Consider the following 18,932-nt stretch of genomic DNA (forward strand, 5'->3'; position numbering starts at 1 on the left):
AAGCGAGAGAAATAAAATTGGCTGTGTCCCCAGCTTCTGCAAAGTGCCAGGAACCCAATAAATGCTTGTTAAATTACTGGCATTAGACTATATGAATTAAAAAAAAAATAGAGGTACCATGGATACTACTTAGTTCTCCCAATCTACACTTTTTCTAAAGAGCAGGTTACCTTCAGACTATGAGAAAAAGAGTCAAATTTTCCAAATGGTCCCCTAATTGTGATCAGTTCTAAAGCACCATAGCTCTTTCTTCTTATCCCAGTGACCTGAACAAGATTTGACAATTCTAGTCATAAAATCTTACACTGGGTTTGGGCTCACAGAACTGAATTACTAAAATACATTGTTTGTCTTTTTATTAAATCAAATTATGAAGGTACACTTTTGATCATTTGCAAATGTCACTTCTAATTAGCTCAAGGATCCTAATATAGACAAACCATACTCAAAATCAATAGGTTAGGTGAGTTTTTGTGTATCCCTTAAGGGCTAATGTCAGTATTTTGACTATTAGCCTCATGTGAACTTTTGAAAAGAGAGTTAAGGAAAACAATAATGTTTTAAATAGTGGCTTTGGATATTTTAAGCTAAAATTGATTAATACTGCAATGTTTAATTCATTTTTAAAAGATTTATGACAAAACCCATAGTATTTTAAGTAATTTAGTCTCATTCTAAAACGCACCTTGCCAAGGCAAAAGCATCATCAATAAGACTTGCACGATCTGCTGAAGAAAATGTCTGGGAAGAGGGAGAAAGAGAGATAAAAAACACAATTGCTAAGGCAAAGCATGTTGAAAAAAGTTAATATCATTAAGATGCTGTTCTTAGAACAAAAATAAAAGTTTCCAACCATTGCTGTGTCTTACCTTGTGGTTCAAGGAGAGCACTGAAGCTATTGAGTCCCAAGTTGCTACTTCATAATTTACATGATAAAACCCAATATGATCTGGGTTTATTTTGAGAAAAGCATTTCCACTAGGATTAGAAGAGTTCAAAGTGATTCCTGTGGTAGTAAATAAACACTAATGAGCAACATGTTTGCATGCATTGTAAACACAGAAAAATTAGACCCAGAGGGCAAAAAGAAATGAAAAGAAAAGAAATATTAGCTCAAGGAGGCAGGTTTGATTTGGATCCAAAACCCAAAGCCTAATTTTTGCTTAGTTGCCTAACTTTAGAATATCACTATAATGAGTGAACTAAAAAAGAAATAAGTAATATAAATAATCATACTGTAATTTATGATGGATAGTTTTTACTGGCAGAAGCTTGCCAAATGGGTGAAATAATTTTGTGCTGGTCAATCCATCAGTAAAAGAAAATAATGCCTCAAGACAGAGAAGTCCATGCCTTCAGGGGTAGTCCATAGATCCCTAATCATAGTAGATTGATTACACAAAGAATATTCACCGGGGCAGCCTGAGGAGGGGATACAAATGTAAATACTCAAAATAATACTTTGTTTATTAAAATAAACATTGAAGTTGATGGAAATGGCTATTGCTAAGCAGGATAATACATTGATAATCAGCAACACTTTTAAAATGTTACTGTATCAAGAAGACCTGCAATAGAATTGAGATCTGAATGAAACGTTCTTGATTTTGTAATCAACTTCATACTTGTTCTTCCAATTTATTTATCTTTGTAAAGCTGTCTACTTCCTATTTCAGTTGGTTACAACAATACTTTTCCATTAATGGATTTATCAAATTAGCATTCTTTCTAAAACAACATCCATATATATGTCAGGCTCTATTGTATACATTTTAGGAGCCCAATGCTGAAGGAGCAGAGACTTACGTTTTAGGTAAAAGATACGTACTTAAAATAATAGCTATGCTTTGATATAACCATGTTTGTTAGCGTTACTCCTATACTTTTCAGTTCATACATCATACACTATTTTGTTTACATGGACAATATGCAATTTAAATAATGGTATAAGAACATAGTATAGTTGAGAAGTTTCAAATATTTTAAGGTACCAACAATGTAGGTTGTGATATTGAAAAATAGGAGATGATGCTGGAAATAAAAGCCTGGCTTCCGGTATGAAGAGTCACATGCCATGTTAAGAATCCATCTTACGAGAGGAGAAAAGAGTTTTAAGCAGAAAAATAGCATGCTCAAGTCTATTTTCTGAAAAGATTTCAATAGTGGTATGGGAGATATTTTGGAGGCGATTCTAGCGATAAGAAGACTAATTTAGAGTCCACTGTAGTCATGTAGGGCAATAGAGGATGAGGGCTTTCACTAATGTGGAGATGATGAAACTAGAAAGAAGTTGATGGATTGAAGAGACCTATCACAGGTAAAATCAACAAAATCCTTTTTCTGACTTGATGTGGACAGTCAGAGGAGGGGAAAATGGATTGCACAACTGGATGAATGATGGTGTTGCCAGTAGAGAATAGAGGAAGGTAAGTCAGTTTGGGAGGAAATATGATTTAAGTTTTGGAAGTGTTTGCAGGGTCTGGAAGATATCCAGGGCACAGTAGTTTTTCATAATATATGAGTAAGCTCTCCAACAAGACAATAAGTTTCTTTAGGAACTTTCAGAGTAGGTACTTGATAAATTATAAACCCTTACCTCACTTATGTAGAATTTCTCTTTCTTTGTCATTCTCCCATGGACAAGTTGTTGAAAGGAAGCTAATCTTTTGGCATCTGTACACTTTGAATGTTTGTATCAGAAGGAGAGTTGCTTGCTAAGCATAAAGCCATATGTTACAGCAGAAAGAGCATGAACTTTTGAGTCTGACAGACCTAGGATAAAATCTTTGCTCTGTGACTTACTAGCTGTGTGACCTTGGCCAGATCACTTGACCCCTCTGTGTCCCAGTTCACCCCAAGGAAGACAGGGACAAAAATCCCTCACAGGGCTGTTGTGAAGATCAAATAAGATAACATAGGTAAAGTGATGGTCACACAGTTATGTGTTACGTATCCAACAGATGGTAGCTATCCTCATTATAATGAAAGGGGATATGCTGCCAGTTCTATAAATAGCGAAGTAAATATAAATAACGTTGAGAAGTTCCTGGCAATCCATCTAAATACTGCCATATTTTAGTGTGCTTTATATGTAACTAGTTAAGCCTGTCTAGAGTTACTGTGATTTTTCTCACTTTATAGATGAGGAAGCTGAGATCCAGGAAGTCAGTAGTTAAGGACTTTCCAAGTTCATGCTACTTTTGAAACAGTTGTCAAGAGCAAAATACTGTTCAGTTGTTTAGTTACATAATGAGTGGAACTAAAATACCCTAGTAAGATTAAAATACAGGACTAATATACTGTATGTTTCCTTCTGTTTCTCCATTTACTATTTTTTTTTCTGATTATAACAATAGTATGTATTCTTTATGGAGCACTTAGAAAATGCAAAAATGTATAAAGAAGAATATAAAAATTACCCACCACAGTTAACATGTTTTTACCTGGTGTGTGTGTGTGTGTGTATCTTCTATATGCACACATGCACAAACACACAACAAATATAATGGGACCCTACTGTTTTTATGATTAGTAATCCTTTTTCATTTGAAATTATATTTTAAACACCTTGCAATTTCATTTTATATATTTGGAAATCTAAGTTTAATGGACATATAATGCTGTATCAACTTAAAAATTGTTTTGTTCTGTTTCTTATTAGTTCTATCTATGCCAAAAAGTATTGAATAAGTTATTTCTCAGTAGGAGCTCTTTCTAGAAAATTCTTACTTTTTTCTCTTATTATTTGCCTAAATGATAGAGAAAAGTGATAATTACCTTTTCAAAATTTCATCCAGAGCCTCTTTAATTTCAACCCTAATAGATTTCAGTAACAGAGCACAGGAAACAGTTCTTTAATGTTACTATCTATTATAAATAATTATAACAAATTTAGACAAGTAGACAGCTTATGATAGCCTGAAATTCCTAGAGGAAAAAAAAAAATTTTCTTAGGTGATATAAATGCTGTGTTGCACTAATCCTTTAAGTGAATTATTTTTCAATGTAAAATTACAGAGTTTACCTCTTATTAAATTTTGTGTATCATTTGATAGTAAAACAGCTGAGGCTGGGCACAGTGACTCACACTTGTAATCCCAGCACTTTGGGAGGCCAAGATAGGAGCACTGCTTGAGACCAGTTTGAGACCAGCCTGGTCAACATAGCAAGACTCCCATCTCAATTTATTTAAGAAAGCAAAAAAAACAACTGAAAGATACAAGTAGTACTTTTTAACTAATGACATGCAAAATATACTTGAAGAGCTAAAAGTTTCAAGTAGAATGCCTTATTAGACTTTGGGGTCATAGAAGAAAATTTTAATTTCTGAAACTAAAGCTAACATGATCCACAATAAAATGGATTGGTTATTCATTTGTGGTAATGCTTTCAACAAATAACCCATTCAAGAAAGTATTAGTGATTGTTTTAGTAGTAATTACAGGGTCCATTCTAAATCTCAGCAAGTGGCCTAGAGAATCTGCCTGTAAAGAAAGGTGTACAAGCATACCTTACTTTATTGCGCTAGAGAGAAGTCACTTTATTGCACTTTGCAGATACTGCATTTTTTACAAATTGAAGGTTTGTAGCAAAGCCAGTCTATCAGCACCATTTTTCCAACAGCATGTGCTCACTTCATGTCTCTAGGTTACATTTTGATCATTCTTGCAATATTTCAAGCTTTTTCATTATTATTATATCTGTTAGGGTGATCTGTGATCAGAGATTTTTGATTTTACTATTGTAATTGTCTTGGGAGCCATGAACCACACCCATATAAGGTGAGAACTTAATCGGTAAGTGTTGTGTGTGTTCTGACTGCTCCACCAGCTGGCCATTCCCCCTGTCTCTCTTTTTATCTTTCTCTTTCTCTCTGTCTCTCTCTCTCTCCTTCCCCTTGGGCTTCCCTATTCTTTTAGACACAACCATATCGATATTAGGCCAATCAACAACCCTTCAATGGCCCTAAGTGTTCAGATGAAAGTAAGAGTTAAACATCTCTCACTTTAAATTAAAATATAGAAATGATTAAGCTTAGTAAGATAAGTATGTCAAAAGCTGAGACAGGCTGAAAGCCAGGCCTCTTGTATCACACAGTTAGCCAAGTTCTAAACATAAAGAAAAAGTCCTTGAAGGAAATTAAAAGTGCTACTCCGGTGAACACATGAATGATAAGAAAGAGAAACATCTGCATTGCTGATATGGAGAAAGTTCTAGCTCTCTGGATAGATGGCCAAACTAACTACAACATTCCCTTAATCCAAAGCCTAATCCAGAGAAAGGCTCTAACTCTCTTCAATTCTGTGAAGCCTGAGAGAGGTGAGGAAGCTACAGAAGAAAAGTTGGAAGCCAGCAAAGGTTGGTTCTTGAGGTTTAAGGAAAGAAGCCATCTCCAAACATAAAAGTTCAAGGTGAAGCAGCAAGTACTGATATAGAAGTTAAAGCAAGTTAATAAGAAAATCTAACTAAGATCATTTTTGAAGGCAGCTACACTAAAAAACATTTTCAGTGTAGATGTAACAGCTTTATATTAGAAGAAGATGCCATCAAGGACTTTCACAGCTAGAGAGAAGTCAATGCCTGGCTTTAAATCTTCAAAGGACAGGTTGACTCTCTCATTAGGGGTGGATGCAGCTGGCAACTTTAAATTAAAGCCAATACTCATTTACCATTACAAAAATCCTAAGGCCCTTAAGAATTATGCTAAATCTACTCTGCATGTGCTCTATAAATGGAACAACAAAGCCTGGGTGAGAGCACATCTGTTAATAGAATGGTTTACTGAATATTTTATGCCCAATGTTGAGACCTACTGCTTACCAAAAAAGATTCCTTTCAAAATAGTACTGCTTATTGACAACATGCCTGGTCATCCATGAGCTCTTATGGAAATGTACAAGCAGATTAATGTTTTCACAGCTGCTAACACAGTATCTATTCTGAAGCCCATGATCAAGGAGTCACTTTGACTTTCAAGTCTTGTTATTTAAGAAATACATTTTGTAAGGCAATAGCTGCCATAGATAGTGATTCCTTTGATGGATCTGGACAAGGTACATTAGAAACCTTCTGGAAAGCATTCACCATTCTAGAAGCCATTAAGAACATTCATGATTCATAAGAGGAGGTCAAAATATCAACATTAACAGGAGTTTGGAAGAAATTGATTGCAACCGTCATGAATGACTTTGAGGTGTTCAAGACCTATATGGAGGATGTAACAGCAGATGTGGTGAAAATAGCAAGAGAGCTAGAATTAGAAGTGAACCCTGAAGATGTGTCTGAATTGCTGCTATCTCATGATAAAACTTTAATAGGTGAGGAGTTGCTTCTCATGGGTGAGCAAAGAAAGTGGTTTCTTGAGATGGAATCTACTCCTGGTGAAGATGCTGTGAGCATCTTGAAATGACAACAAAGGATTAAAAATATTCCATAAACTTAATTGAGAAAGCAGCACCAGGGTTTTGGAGAAGTTTTACTGTGGGTAAAAATCTATTAAACAGCATCGCATGCTTCAAAGAAACCTTTTGTGAAAGGAAGGGTCAATTAATGCAGCAAACTTCAGTGTTGTCTTATTTTAAGAAATTGCCACAGCCACCCAAGTCTTTAGCAACCACCACACTCATTAGCTAGCAGCCATCAACACTGAAGCAAGACCCTCTATCAGTAAAAAAGATTACAACTGGCTGAAGGCTCAGATGACTGTTAGCATTTTTAGCAATAAATTATTTTAGTTAACATATATGCTTTTTTATACATAAGGCAATTGCACACTTAGTAGACTGCAGTATAGTGTAAACATAACTTGTATATGCACTGGGAAACCAAAAAACTCATGTGACTCACTTAATTGTGATATTTGCTTTATTGCAGTGGCTTGGCACCAAAACTGCAGTATCTCTCAGTTGTGAGATTATGCCTGTGGCTTTAATATGTAACATGCAATGAATAGGAAACTGGAAAAATGCAACCAATTATTATGAGGAAAGATTACAATTAGCAATAATTTGGTAGTTGAAAAAGAATAACTGCAAAGGAGAGTTGGGTAGTGAAGATCTGTCAATGTGTCTCCAGTGTGCCCAGGGAAGTAGGTGCCAAATTGAGCTGGAACATGTGTTTCAGGCTATTTGACAGGTCTGGTCCTACAGAAGACAGTGTATGTGACAGAGACCTGTTAGTTGTTTACCACACAGTTCCCTTTTCTTCCTGGGTACAGAACTGGACTCTGTTAGCCTTCCTTACAGGACATAATTGAGAACTGGCTATAAAATGTGGGCAGAAGTAATAGATGCACTTCTAGGCCTGATTCCTTCATTATCTTCCTTGTCTTTGGGCTAGATGCAAAAGATCCAGTGAGGGATTCCAAGATGCAGGGGAAGGTAAAGCCATAAGAAGGAAGAAGACAGGATTTCCAAGTCATTATTTGGTGGAGAGCCACCTAGGAGAGATGACAGTCAGGAATATCTCTTTTTGACTGTGGCATGAACAAGAAATTTTTATTGCACCAAGCCACTAGTGATTGTTTCTAAAGTGCAATAATTAGACTCACCTGGCTAATGCAATATATCACACTATCACAATTTAAAGACATCTGTAAAATAATTAATCTACCTTAACTCTCCCTTAATTCTTTTTTTTTTTTTTTTTTTTTTTTTTTTTTTTTTTTTTTTTGAGCCAGAGTTTCGCTCTTGTTGCCCAGGCTGGAGTGCAATGGCATGATCTTGGCTCACCACAACCTCCACCTCCTGGGTTCAAGCAATTCTCCTGCCTCAGCCTCCTGAGTAGCTGGGATTACAGGCATGTGCCACCATGCCCGGCTAACTTTGTATTTTTTCAGTAGAGATGGTGTTTCTCCATGTTGGTCAGGCTGGTCTTGAACTCCCGACCTCAGGTAATCCGCCCGCCTTGGCCTCCCAAAGTGTTGGGATTACAGGCGTGAGCCACTGCACCCGGCCCCTTAATTCTTACTAAGTAACTTTCTTCCTGGAAAGAGATACCTAATTAGGTGACATGAGTATTCGGATTCACTAACTAGTATATTTTAACTGTGTAAATTAACAAATTAGCATTCTTAGTTAATCTCTTGTATGTTTGCTTTAGATGAGTAAATCTTCCAAGACTTGGTTGACCAGGGCTGAACTGACAAATTGAGTTTCTAAACCAGCAAAACTGAACCCATAATCATCCAATCAAAACTTGCACATTCCACGAGGCTTAGCTTGAAAAAATGAAGAAAGTGCTTCCCTCTTTGTCATCAAATACAAAAATACATGCCCATCATTATTTTGGTATTAAATATTTACATATAACTATCATAGATGTTTAGTAAATCTATTTCTATGATAGAAACTGACTGGACAGTCTGGATAGTCCAAACCATCCAGAGGACACTCTCAAATCTGGAAGTAAGAGTTGCGAAAACAGCTATTGCAGAGTCTATACCACCTCCTAGAACTGAGACCTCGCCCAGATCCTATGCACTTAGAAATGCCTCTTTTAAAATATCATGTTTTAGCAAGATTGGTTACCTGATACCATATAACAAGCTTTAATCCTTCTAAATGTTAGAAAGCAGTAAATTAAATGAAAAAAGGTGGTATGCTACTAAATGTAGATGCATTGACAATAGCCAAAATAGCAGCTGATACTAAAAGATAGAGACATAACTAAAATATATGCAGTTAACCAGTTAACCTCTAAAAGTACAGCGGTCTGGGGCAAACAACCCTTCATTAAACTAGGACTTCCTGAACTCTTAGAATGTACATAGCACCTTGTTGATAATAGGGTGGACAGGAGACAAGAAATATGTGTAGTTTGTGTCATCAGGAAGCTTATAATTTAGTTGAGAAAAAAAAGAGAGAGGCCAGGTATGGTGGATCACGCCTATAATCCCAGCACTTTGGGAGGCTGAGGCAGGTGGATCACCTGAGTTCCAGACCAGCCTGGCCAACATTGTGAAACCCCATCCCGACTAAAAATACTAAAAAACACCTGGCTGTGGTGGCAGGCACCTGTAATCCCAGCTACATGGGAGGCTGAGGCAGGAGAATCACTTGAACCCAGGGGGCGGACATTGCAGTGAGCTGAGATCGCGCCACTGCACTCCAGCCTGGGCAACAAGAGCGAAACTCTGTCTCAAAAAAAAAAAGAAAAGAACGAAAGAAAAGAGAGAGCATATGAAGCTTATATGAAGCTTAATAACAAATTTTGTTTAAAATGTAAAGTAATAATACTAGGAATAAGGACTGATGAAACTGACAGGATAAAATATACTGTATTTTATGACAGGAGATGATGACAGGAGAGATTATTCAGGGTAACTGGAGAAGCCAGAAAAAGTTTTGTGATAGAGGTTCTCTTCTTTTATTAGAAATTATGAGTTTAGTTGTTGTTTTAATGCCTAAAATAGCACGTACAATAGAAATGTAAATAAAAGACCTTGGGGAGAGTCCCACTATTGCCTGAAGAATTTCTAACTAATGAATCATCAAAGAAACCAAGAGGAGGGAGGTAGGACTGGTAACATGAGCTGGTTGCCCATTTAGTACACTCAGGACATGTTCGTCATCCGTGCTCTAAGCTGAGAGCTGAAGATGTCCTCAAACAGGAAACAGGAACTTATTGTACAGCCTAAAAATGGAGCAGGCACTTTGAAGTAGAAAAAGACCTCTAGTTTGCTTCTGGCTCAGTGACTAGACATGATTCTGAAGTTTCAGATAAAGGCAGATTTGTCATCAAAGCTCTGTGACTATCAGCCTCTTCATTTATTTGTTTATTCATTCATTTATTCAATAAACAATTATTAGATGCCTGCTGTGGATCCAGAACAACAATAACAAATAAGCTCCATTTCCTCTAAGAATATTCTGTGGGGAGGGGAGACATAGATAGGTCAATAGTTAGAACAAAAAAATATGTGAAATGTATTGACAAAGGGATATGAAGGATTGTGAGAACTCACTGCTCTTTCACTTTCACAGTCATGCTTCTGTCCAGGGCACACGTTTCCTCTACATTCAGTCAATTCTATTACCAATTTATACTCTCTTTAGCCTCTGAACTCTCAGCCTAGATATTTTTTAGGGATGCTTCCTAAACCCCCAAACCTGGGCTGATGCTTCTATGAGTGCTTTTGGTGATCTGCATTGCCACAGAGGCACTTAGGACACAGCATTACATCTGCCTACAAACCCATCCCTAAACAATCATCTACACAAGGGTTAGGATTGCTTTTTTTTTTTTTGCCCTAGCACTACCCCTATTTTTATCTTTGTGTTTGGCATGTAAGCAATATGTGCTTGAAAGAATTAATCTAGTAATTAAGGATTAAATTTATTATTCCAAATATTCTAAGAAGTACATAACACATATTAGAACAATGTCTATTGTGAACTCTTGAAATACATTTTACAAAGCACTTGAGTAAGCTTTAGTTATCTGGAAAATTCACTTGTATGGAAACTTCATTCCATGAAAGTGCTGGGTGAATTGTACTAGGGTAAATGAATTATTCACGCTTTCAAACTTGTAAACAGTAAATCAAACAGCTGCCGAGATATTCTTCCAATCCTCAATTAACTATGGTGACCAATGGGGAAAATATTTAGTAATAGTTAAACCAACTCCACTGAAAACCTTCCAGTGGAATTTCTAGCCTTCTTAATATGCCTTTAATCAGTGCTGTTACACATTGTTAAAAATGTCTTTTCTTTTCCTGTCTTCTCCCTTTTCCTTCGGCAAATGTACTTACGAATAAGAAAATGGTCAGAAGACCACAAAAGATAGAGCTTGGCACTCAAACACAGCATAAAATACTAAAACAAAGTGGCATTGATCTGGGAATTCTGCAAAAATTTAGAATTTTTTTGACCATGATATTACAATAATTATTAACATAAATAAGCAAGAGAAAGTTTTGTTGTAATAGCAATCCCTGTGCAGAAGGGCTTCAGAAGGCGTTTCACCTCTATAACGATAAAGCTGGTAGTTTGTAGTAATAGTAAAAAGTCACAAAAACAGTTAACAATAAACATTTTTTTAAAAGGCCCAAAGGTGGAAAAAACATGCTGGATCCACAGAAAAACTTATACACAAATGTTTATAGCAGCATTATTCATAACAGACAAAAGGTGGAAATGATCCAAATATCTATCAACTGATAAATGGATAAACAAATGGAGGTATATCCATATAATGGAATATGATTTGGCAATAAAAAGGAATGAAGTACAGTTACATGCTGTATCATGGATGAGCCTTGAAATCATTACGCTAATTGAAAAGCCACAAAATACTGCATATACACTTTTATTTATGTGAAATGACCAGAAGAGAAAAATCTATAGAGGTAGGGAATACATTAGTGGTTGCTTAGGGCTGGGCATATGGGAGGCTGCAGGCATGATAGCTAAAGGGTATGGGGTTTCTAAAACTGACTGTGGTGATGATTACACATCTGTGAATATACTAAAAACCATTGGATTGTACACTTTAAATGGGTGAATTTTATGGTATGTGAATTATATCTCAGTAAAGCTGTTCTTAAAAGGCAATCTACTAGAAACAAAATAAAAATGTATTGGCCAGGAGAAATCATACCTCATTAATATTTTAAAATATTTTACAAGAGCAACTAGGCATATGTAAATAAAGAATGAGTGATCTACTTTTATCCTCAAGAAGATACAAGTGAAAGTCCATACCAAATACTATTCTAAAATCAAGTCCTCATGAAATGGGGCAAAGATGAGTCTGGTTTGTCTTAGAAAAGAAATAGTTTTGAAACACCAAAACAAATATAATGGAAAAAATATAAAAAGAAGGATTCTTCTGAGATTGCAGCTAAAGCTTGCCTTATTTATTATTTTTTTCATCAATCTGGAATTTCGTGATAAGGTTTACTTGTTTTTATACAACTCTAACATTTTTCAAGTAAGGAAAAAATAAATCAATGCAGATAGAACACAAATATGTTTCCAAAAAATGGTCTAATTTAATGGGAGCATTAAAAATAATCCTCAGGCCTGTCTGAGATTCTAAGAAATTCAGTGGCTTATCTGATAAAAGAAAAAACAAAAACGAAGGAAGGAAGGAAGGAAGGAAGGAAGGAAGGAAGGAAGGAAGGAAGGAAACTTACACATTGATCTTCCAATGGTTGGGCATGTGACCCTTCTCCTTTGGATATGGGTATTTATGATAAATCAGTCAGTCATGATAAATCATTGAAAAGAATATCTCAAGGTAGAACAGTTCTGATTGTAGATGAAGATTTGGAATCATCAATAAATTATTTAAGAGATCACTTAGCTGAAGTTTACATAAGTTCCAGCTTTACTATTGCATCTTTATACTTCTATTAGTTTAATGTGGTACATCAATTCAAAGAAGAAATAAATCAATTAATAATATTTACCTTCTTTTTCTGACCTATTAAATAACACACTGCTTGTTATATTATCTTCAGTCCATTTAACTGGGATATTCCATGTATAACTAAAATTTTTTTAAAAAGAAAAATTTAACTTTTATTACTAAAAGATAAAATTTCAAGAGTAAAAATCACTACAAAGCAATAGACAAGTATGTTTTTCTTTTAAGTGATCATCTAGTCCATACTATACAATTAATGTAGTTAATACAACATTTTAGTGATGAAGATAAGCTGTGTAACTGTTTTCAATTTCTATAAATCTATAAAATTTAGAAATTGCATCAAAAATTAGCTAAGCATGAAAAAGATTATTTCAATAAAATGCTTTGGCATTTTCGAATAAAGATATTGTATAAATTGCACAAATATAATACATCTTATTATAATATTGAACATCACACACATACTTGCACACAGTCTAATATGCTACCATTTCCATCAAGGAGCAGAAAACATTTTTAGAAATGAGAAGACAAATAGTAAACTCTGTGAAGGAAATAACACATTTTAGAAATTATGCTGAAATTCTACCACCACCATCATGCCCTAAAGCCTCTCATACTCTCCCCTAAATATCCCCTATTTAGAACTAGAACTGATGTTCTCAAGGGAAGAAGCATCAGGTAAGCATGTTTCAGGAGTTTTCAGTGCTTCTCTTTAGCTACTTAGTATTTTCTTGCAGAGTGGGTAGGTGGGAGTTAACTTTGTATTTTGATATATATACTTAACAGTTTTGTCTTGAAATCTCATTTTTTTTTGGTTTGTTCTTATATCATCTCATATCAGAAAATGTAGATCTGGAGAGAAGGTGAATCTACGTACCATTGGCTGGTTTAGGTTTCAACTCAAAGTTGGTTTATCTGTCAACATTCAATTCCCTAACAGAGAATTAGGGTTAACATTTCACCTTTTCAAGATATAACAAAATTTATGTTGTTCAAGGAGAATATATTTTTGCTATACACCTGAATGAAATAATCCCTTGTTTTTTTTTTGTTTTTTTTTTTTTTTTTTTTTTGAGACGGAGTCTCGCTCTGTCACCCAAGCTGGAGTGCAGTGGCGCGATCTGGGCTCACTGCAAGCTCTGCCTCCCAGGTTCACGCCATTCTCCTGCCTCAGCCTCTCCGAGTAGCTGGGACTACAGGCGCCCGCCACCACGCCCGGCTAATTTTTTGTGTTTTTAGTAGAGATGGGGTTTCACCATGGTCTCGATCTCCTGACCTCATGATCCGCCCGCCTCGGCCTCCCAAAGTGCTGGGATTATAAGCGTGAGCCACCGTGCCCGGCTAATCCCTTGTTTTATAACTATTGAAGTGTTTTACAGGATTGAGCTTTTTTTTAATCAGCTGCTTTGGAGCATTTTATTGCAGTGGAATGGTTTTGGCTATACGTTTCATAAAACCAACACATAAATTGCTTCTTGGGCCTTATAGTGGACACTGTCAGTGCTTCCCCCTTATCTCCTTAGACCGCTTTCTCTTTTTTTTTTTTTTTTCTTTTTAGAAGGAGTTTCATTCTTGTTGCCCAGGCTGGAGTGCAATGGCACGGACTCGGCTCACTGCAACCTCCACCTACCAGGTTCAAGTGATTCTCCTGCCTCAGCCTCCCAAGTAGCTGGGATTACAGGCATCTGCCACCACACCTAGCCAATTTTTTTGCGTTTTTAGTAGAGACGGGGTTTCACTATGTTAGCCAGGCTGGTCTCGAACTCCTGACCTCAGGTGATCCACCCGCCTCGGCCTCCCAAAGTGCTGGGATTACAGGCATAAGCCACTGTGCCCAGACCCCTTTGTCATTTTTGTACACCCTGGATACCAGTGTGCTTTCCCTGCCAACAATCAATACCTGGGTCTCTCTGACAGAGGACTGCCTTCCAGCTATCTGAGCAAGGAAAGCCAGAAGTTCCTGGGAATTTACGTCCTTCTGGATGTGGCCCTTAGCAGTGACTAACAGGTGTGAGAATGTTTCCTGCCCCATCCATCAGGAGCACTCTGAAGTATGATCTGCGCTGGCTCCAGGACTTTCCTGCAGGACTGAGTCAAAGTTACCCTCTTCAGGACCTGCTTCATACAGCACCTTTGCTGGGCTTCCTTTCCTTCTCTATCCCACTGCCTGCTCCCCCACTGATCTTTCCTGAAAACACTTCCTAACAAGTCACTTTCACACACATGATCATTTCAGGGTCTGCTTCTAGGGACACCAAACTAAGAGCCCTTGCAGCTTCTCAGAAGACCGACAAAGAACATTCCTAAAATGCCACATCTTACGTATATATCTCACTTTCACTGCTCTGCTGAATTGGTGCTGCCACGTAAACTAACATTTTATGCTTCCTCTTCTTTCCCCAGTGCCAATCTGACTGAAACAACAGAGCAGGCAGCGTCTGGATGACCTAGGCCCACAGTTAAGATATCCTATTTTGACTCTCCTCTCTAAAACATGGCCACTGGGACTACACTATGCCTCAAAAGGGCAGAAGCTATTCTCCTGACGTCATGTACAAAAATACTGCTCTGAGGTCTTTAAGAGTATCATAAGATAAAAATGATAGAAAGTTGAGGCTATACAATTTTATAGTTTTAGAATCACATAATCTAATGTAATCTAAGCTGAGTAAAATGACAGACAAGAATATAAAGTGTGAAGAAATGGAAATTACATAAATGAAATGATTGAGTTTTCCACATATTGGCTAACATTCAGGAGTATCAGAATTCATTTTTATAGACATAGTTCACTATCTAACCATGGAAGAGGTTCTAGCAGTATGAAATATGGCCACTGTAATTTTCTCTAAGGAAACTGACTTTGATTGCACCAAGGTGACACACTTACTCCCATTCCCTCTGCCTGTTTACATGGAGTGAACCATCAAAGGCACATATGCTTTCCTGAGAGAGACATCCCGGGATGGAAATGTGAAACTTGCTCATTTCTAAGAGATGGTTGAGGACATGGTATTAAAGCAATAACTTATACATGGGTGAGCCATTTGAATTATAAAAAGTTCTAGTCAGTAAGAATTCCCTAATCTTGGATTATTTAAACAGTGAGAAAATATTTAGAGAAGATCACTGAACTCGCAATACAACTTAACTGACCACACTGTCTACCAAACAGGAACACATCTGAACAGAAAGTAGATGGAAGTTAGGTTTGGAAAAAAAGCTAATTCCCTTATGGGTGCATGAAGGCATTTATTAGGATCAAATTCTTCTTTTAAACAAAGAAGAATCCTTTTGCTATAATGGCTCTTTCTTATTTGTTCAGGAGCTACTACTGATTTTTAACAAACGTTCTCAACAGAGAAGAACCTCTTTTCTAAGTTTCTTTTCCTATGCATATATGACTTCTTAAAAAATAAAAATAGAACGAACATACTAACTTTATGATAAGCCATCACAAAAAATTCATGCAACTATGAATATAAATAAAATGAAAATAGTATCTGAAGGTGGAAACTGAAGACATATATTAAAGACAGTATAAATGTTAATACAGTTCTATGTTCTAAGTCTTGGTGAATAAAATTTTAAAATTTATTGTTACAAAAAGTGATTTTATACCCTGATGATATATTTAGTTCACTTGGCAGTAAAATTGTTTGGTTTGTGTGGAGAGAAATTCATAACCAACAAGCAGCTTTTAAAAATCCAACCCCATTAATTAAAAAAACTCCTTAGTTTAAATTGTTGACCGTCTTTGGCTTAAATTGTTGGCTGTCTTTGGCTTAACAAATTAATGGATACATATGAGAGGAAGTAACAATTACTGGGAAATTTTCCCAGTGTAAGTTTATTTCTCAAGAGAGAAGTCCTTTTTAAATTTTAATATCCAGAGGCTCCAGCAGTATTAAATAGTTAATCTAATTTGCTAGAACATAAAACAGTAACTATAAAAGAAACACTTCATAGTTGTTAACAGAACAATCACAGAGATTATTCTATGATTTTTGTAGTTGAATTATCACCTGAAAACAAGTCAGATCTATGTTTCAATTCATGTATCATGAAGAGGAAAAAGTGAAAAACAAATGTTTTCTCCATCATCATCTAATCTTTCCTTTCTAAAATAAAGGTAAGGAGTACACTTCCCTGTATAGTTCAGGGAGTATGCAGACACTCCCTGAAAGGACCTCATATTGTTCTAGGCAGTCAAATTTTCCTTTGTTGTGGTGTGACCTACTGATTTTCAGAACTTGCATTATAGCAAGATACACAGTTTCTCTGAACGTCAATTAGTGTGGGAGGCTGGGTGTCTGAGGTTTCCAGAAAGAGAGGCCAGAAATGGGCCTCAACGAGGTGAGTACAACAGCTTTCTCAATGCTTCTCCAGTTCAGGTGTCAACTGGCATCTTGGAAGCAGCTAATTTAATAATTCTGAGAGTTCATCATTCTCTGATGCCTTGGAAAGTCAAGTGCTTCGGCAATTTTTTTTGGAAACACCTGAGTGTGCTGTAGTGTGACTTATTTCCCCAAGCCCTGAACTGTAATCCAGGAAACAGACTCTGTTACCCCCCTTATAGAGTACTCATCATGAAATGAGACTATAAAGATTTTCTCTTCTGAATAAATATGGCTACGATCACTATGGTGCAAGACGAGAACAATATTCTAAAAGGAGATTGTTCTCTGCCAATTCACCCGATTGAATTCCTTCCACATTGTTCTTTAATTAGGAATTTAGCTCAACAAAATCTTTGGAACATCTGCCATGCCCTCCAGCCCACAGCCACTCCTACCTAGTCCAGGCCTATCGTTTCCGTCAACTATCATGTGGGCTGCTCATTGCAATATTGTCCTAACTGGTCTCCCTGCCTCCACTCCTCCCCAACTGCCCAGGATCTGCGATCAATTCTCCATAGTGCAGCCAGAAGAGAACTTTGAAAAATGTAAATGTGATCCTGCCAATTCTCTCCTTAAAATCCTTAATTTGCATACTATTTTCCAAAATCTTTAACATGGTCTGCATACCTGGTCCCCGCCTTCCTCTTCATCTTCACCTGACACCACTTTTCCCAGTCACTCTCTGCTATCCCGTTTCTTGGAACCAGACTGCCTGGGTTCACATGAAGGCTCCATTATTTACACTGTGTGACCTTGAAATTACTTAATCACTTTTGCCACAAATTCCTCATTTACTATAAAATAAAATACATCTGAAGTGCTTAAAATAGTGCCAACCACTTGGTCAATGTTCAGTAAGTGTTGTAAATCATGTGTACAAGACTTTGGGGCTTTCATATATGTTGTAGTTTCTGTTTTGGGGTGGAGGGTTTGTTTTGTTTTTCTCAGACGGAGTCTCACTCTGTCACCCAGGCTAGAGTGCAGTAGCAAGATCTTGGCTCACTGCAACCTCTGCCTCCCAGGTTCAAGCTAGTCTCCTGCCTCAGCCTCCCAAGTAGCTGGGATTACAGGTGTGTGCTACCATGCCCGGCTAATTTTAGTATTTTCAGTAGAGATGGGGTTTCATCATGTTGGCCAGGTTAGTCTCAAACTCCCGACCTCAAGTGATCCACCCACCTCGGCCTCCCAAAGTGCTGCGATTACAGGCGTGAGCCACCACACTCGGCCGTAGTTTCTATTTTGAACATCCGGAGCAGTCACTTCCCCACACCAATTTGCTCACCTTAAATATCACATCCTTGGAAAAGAAAGCCTTCTGTGACCCTCCCTGCACCACTCCACCTCCTGCTTCCCTCTCCCAATTAATTGAGGCTCAGCAAATCAGTGGACTCATATAGTAAGAGAGAATAATTACTGTGAAACTTTCCAAATGGAAGCTTGTTTGACAAGAGACATATTTTTAGATTTAATATCCAAATATTCCAGTGGTATTAGAGTTGGCCAATCTAATTTGCTAGAACATAAACCAGCAACTATAAAGGAACCAGTTTAGAGTTATTAAAGACTTTCTAAAACATCTTTTTGTGTTATTCTAATTGCTACAAGATAATTGATCTTACAATAATTTATATATGTGACTATAAAATAATGTCAATGAGGTCATTAAGAAGGAGAAAAAGAAGACAAAGTGTCTCTTCAGTGACAATCAGACAGTGGAGATTAGAGGACACCTGGGTGGGAATGGATGAAAGATTCTCTCTACTTGATGTATTCAAATGTTGAAAGAGGAGGCAATAAAAACTTGGCATGGGTGAAATGGAAACAACGTCCAGGGTACTAGTGATGTACTATGTTGCCAGGATCCACTCTAGGCGGGGCTCAGCTGGGTAACCGGGGCTAGGAAGATGTCCCCAGAGTGGTACATCCCACCTCCTGGGGCCAGGCCCAGGGCTGGAGTTCCTGAGATTTTGAATTTGTTTCCTTCAGATGGGAGCAGCTGGCACCCAAGAAATATATACGAAAATAACGATTTAGTTATGCAGAAATGTTTATAGTATTAAGATTTTTGTACAAGTTGTATTCATGCAGGTGTGATAAGTTTTGAAATCCTCAGCTGTGCTTTGCATGCTTTATCAGCCTTTACAATATATAAAA

General features: G+C 36.9%; 1 protein-coding gene across 4 annotated transcripts in view; it reads right to left on the minus strand.

Annotated features, from left to right (window-relative positions):
* Nucleotides 1–18,932, minus strand: part of ENPEP (glutamyl aminopeptidase) — an 86,730-nt gene that overhangs the window by 18,423 nt on the left and 49,375 nt on the right. For 3 of the 4 annotated variants that reach the window (XM_055273978.2, XM_055273981.2, XM_055273980.2), the window contains exons 11-13: nt 12,416–12,495; nt 870–1,006; nt 686–741 (exon numbers count right to left, since the gene is read on the minus strand). In XM_055273978.2, the coding sequence (XP_055129953.1) occupies nt 686–741; nt 870–1,006; nt 12,416–12,495 (273 nt within the window). The remainder of the gene's footprint in view (nt 1–685; nt 742–869; nt 1,007–12,415; nt 12,496–18,932) is intronic. The other variant, XM_063637228.1, reaches the window with a different exon arrangement.

The sequence above is a fragment of the Symphalangus syndactylus genome, chromosome 4 (genome assembly GCF_028878055.3).
Source record: "Symphalangus syndactylus isolate Jambi chromosome 4, NHGRI_mSymSyn1-v2.1_pri, whole genome shotgun sequence".
Classification (NCBI taxonomy): Eukaryota; Metazoa; Chordata; class Mammalia; order Primates; family Hylobatidae; genus Symphalangus; species Symphalangus syndactylus.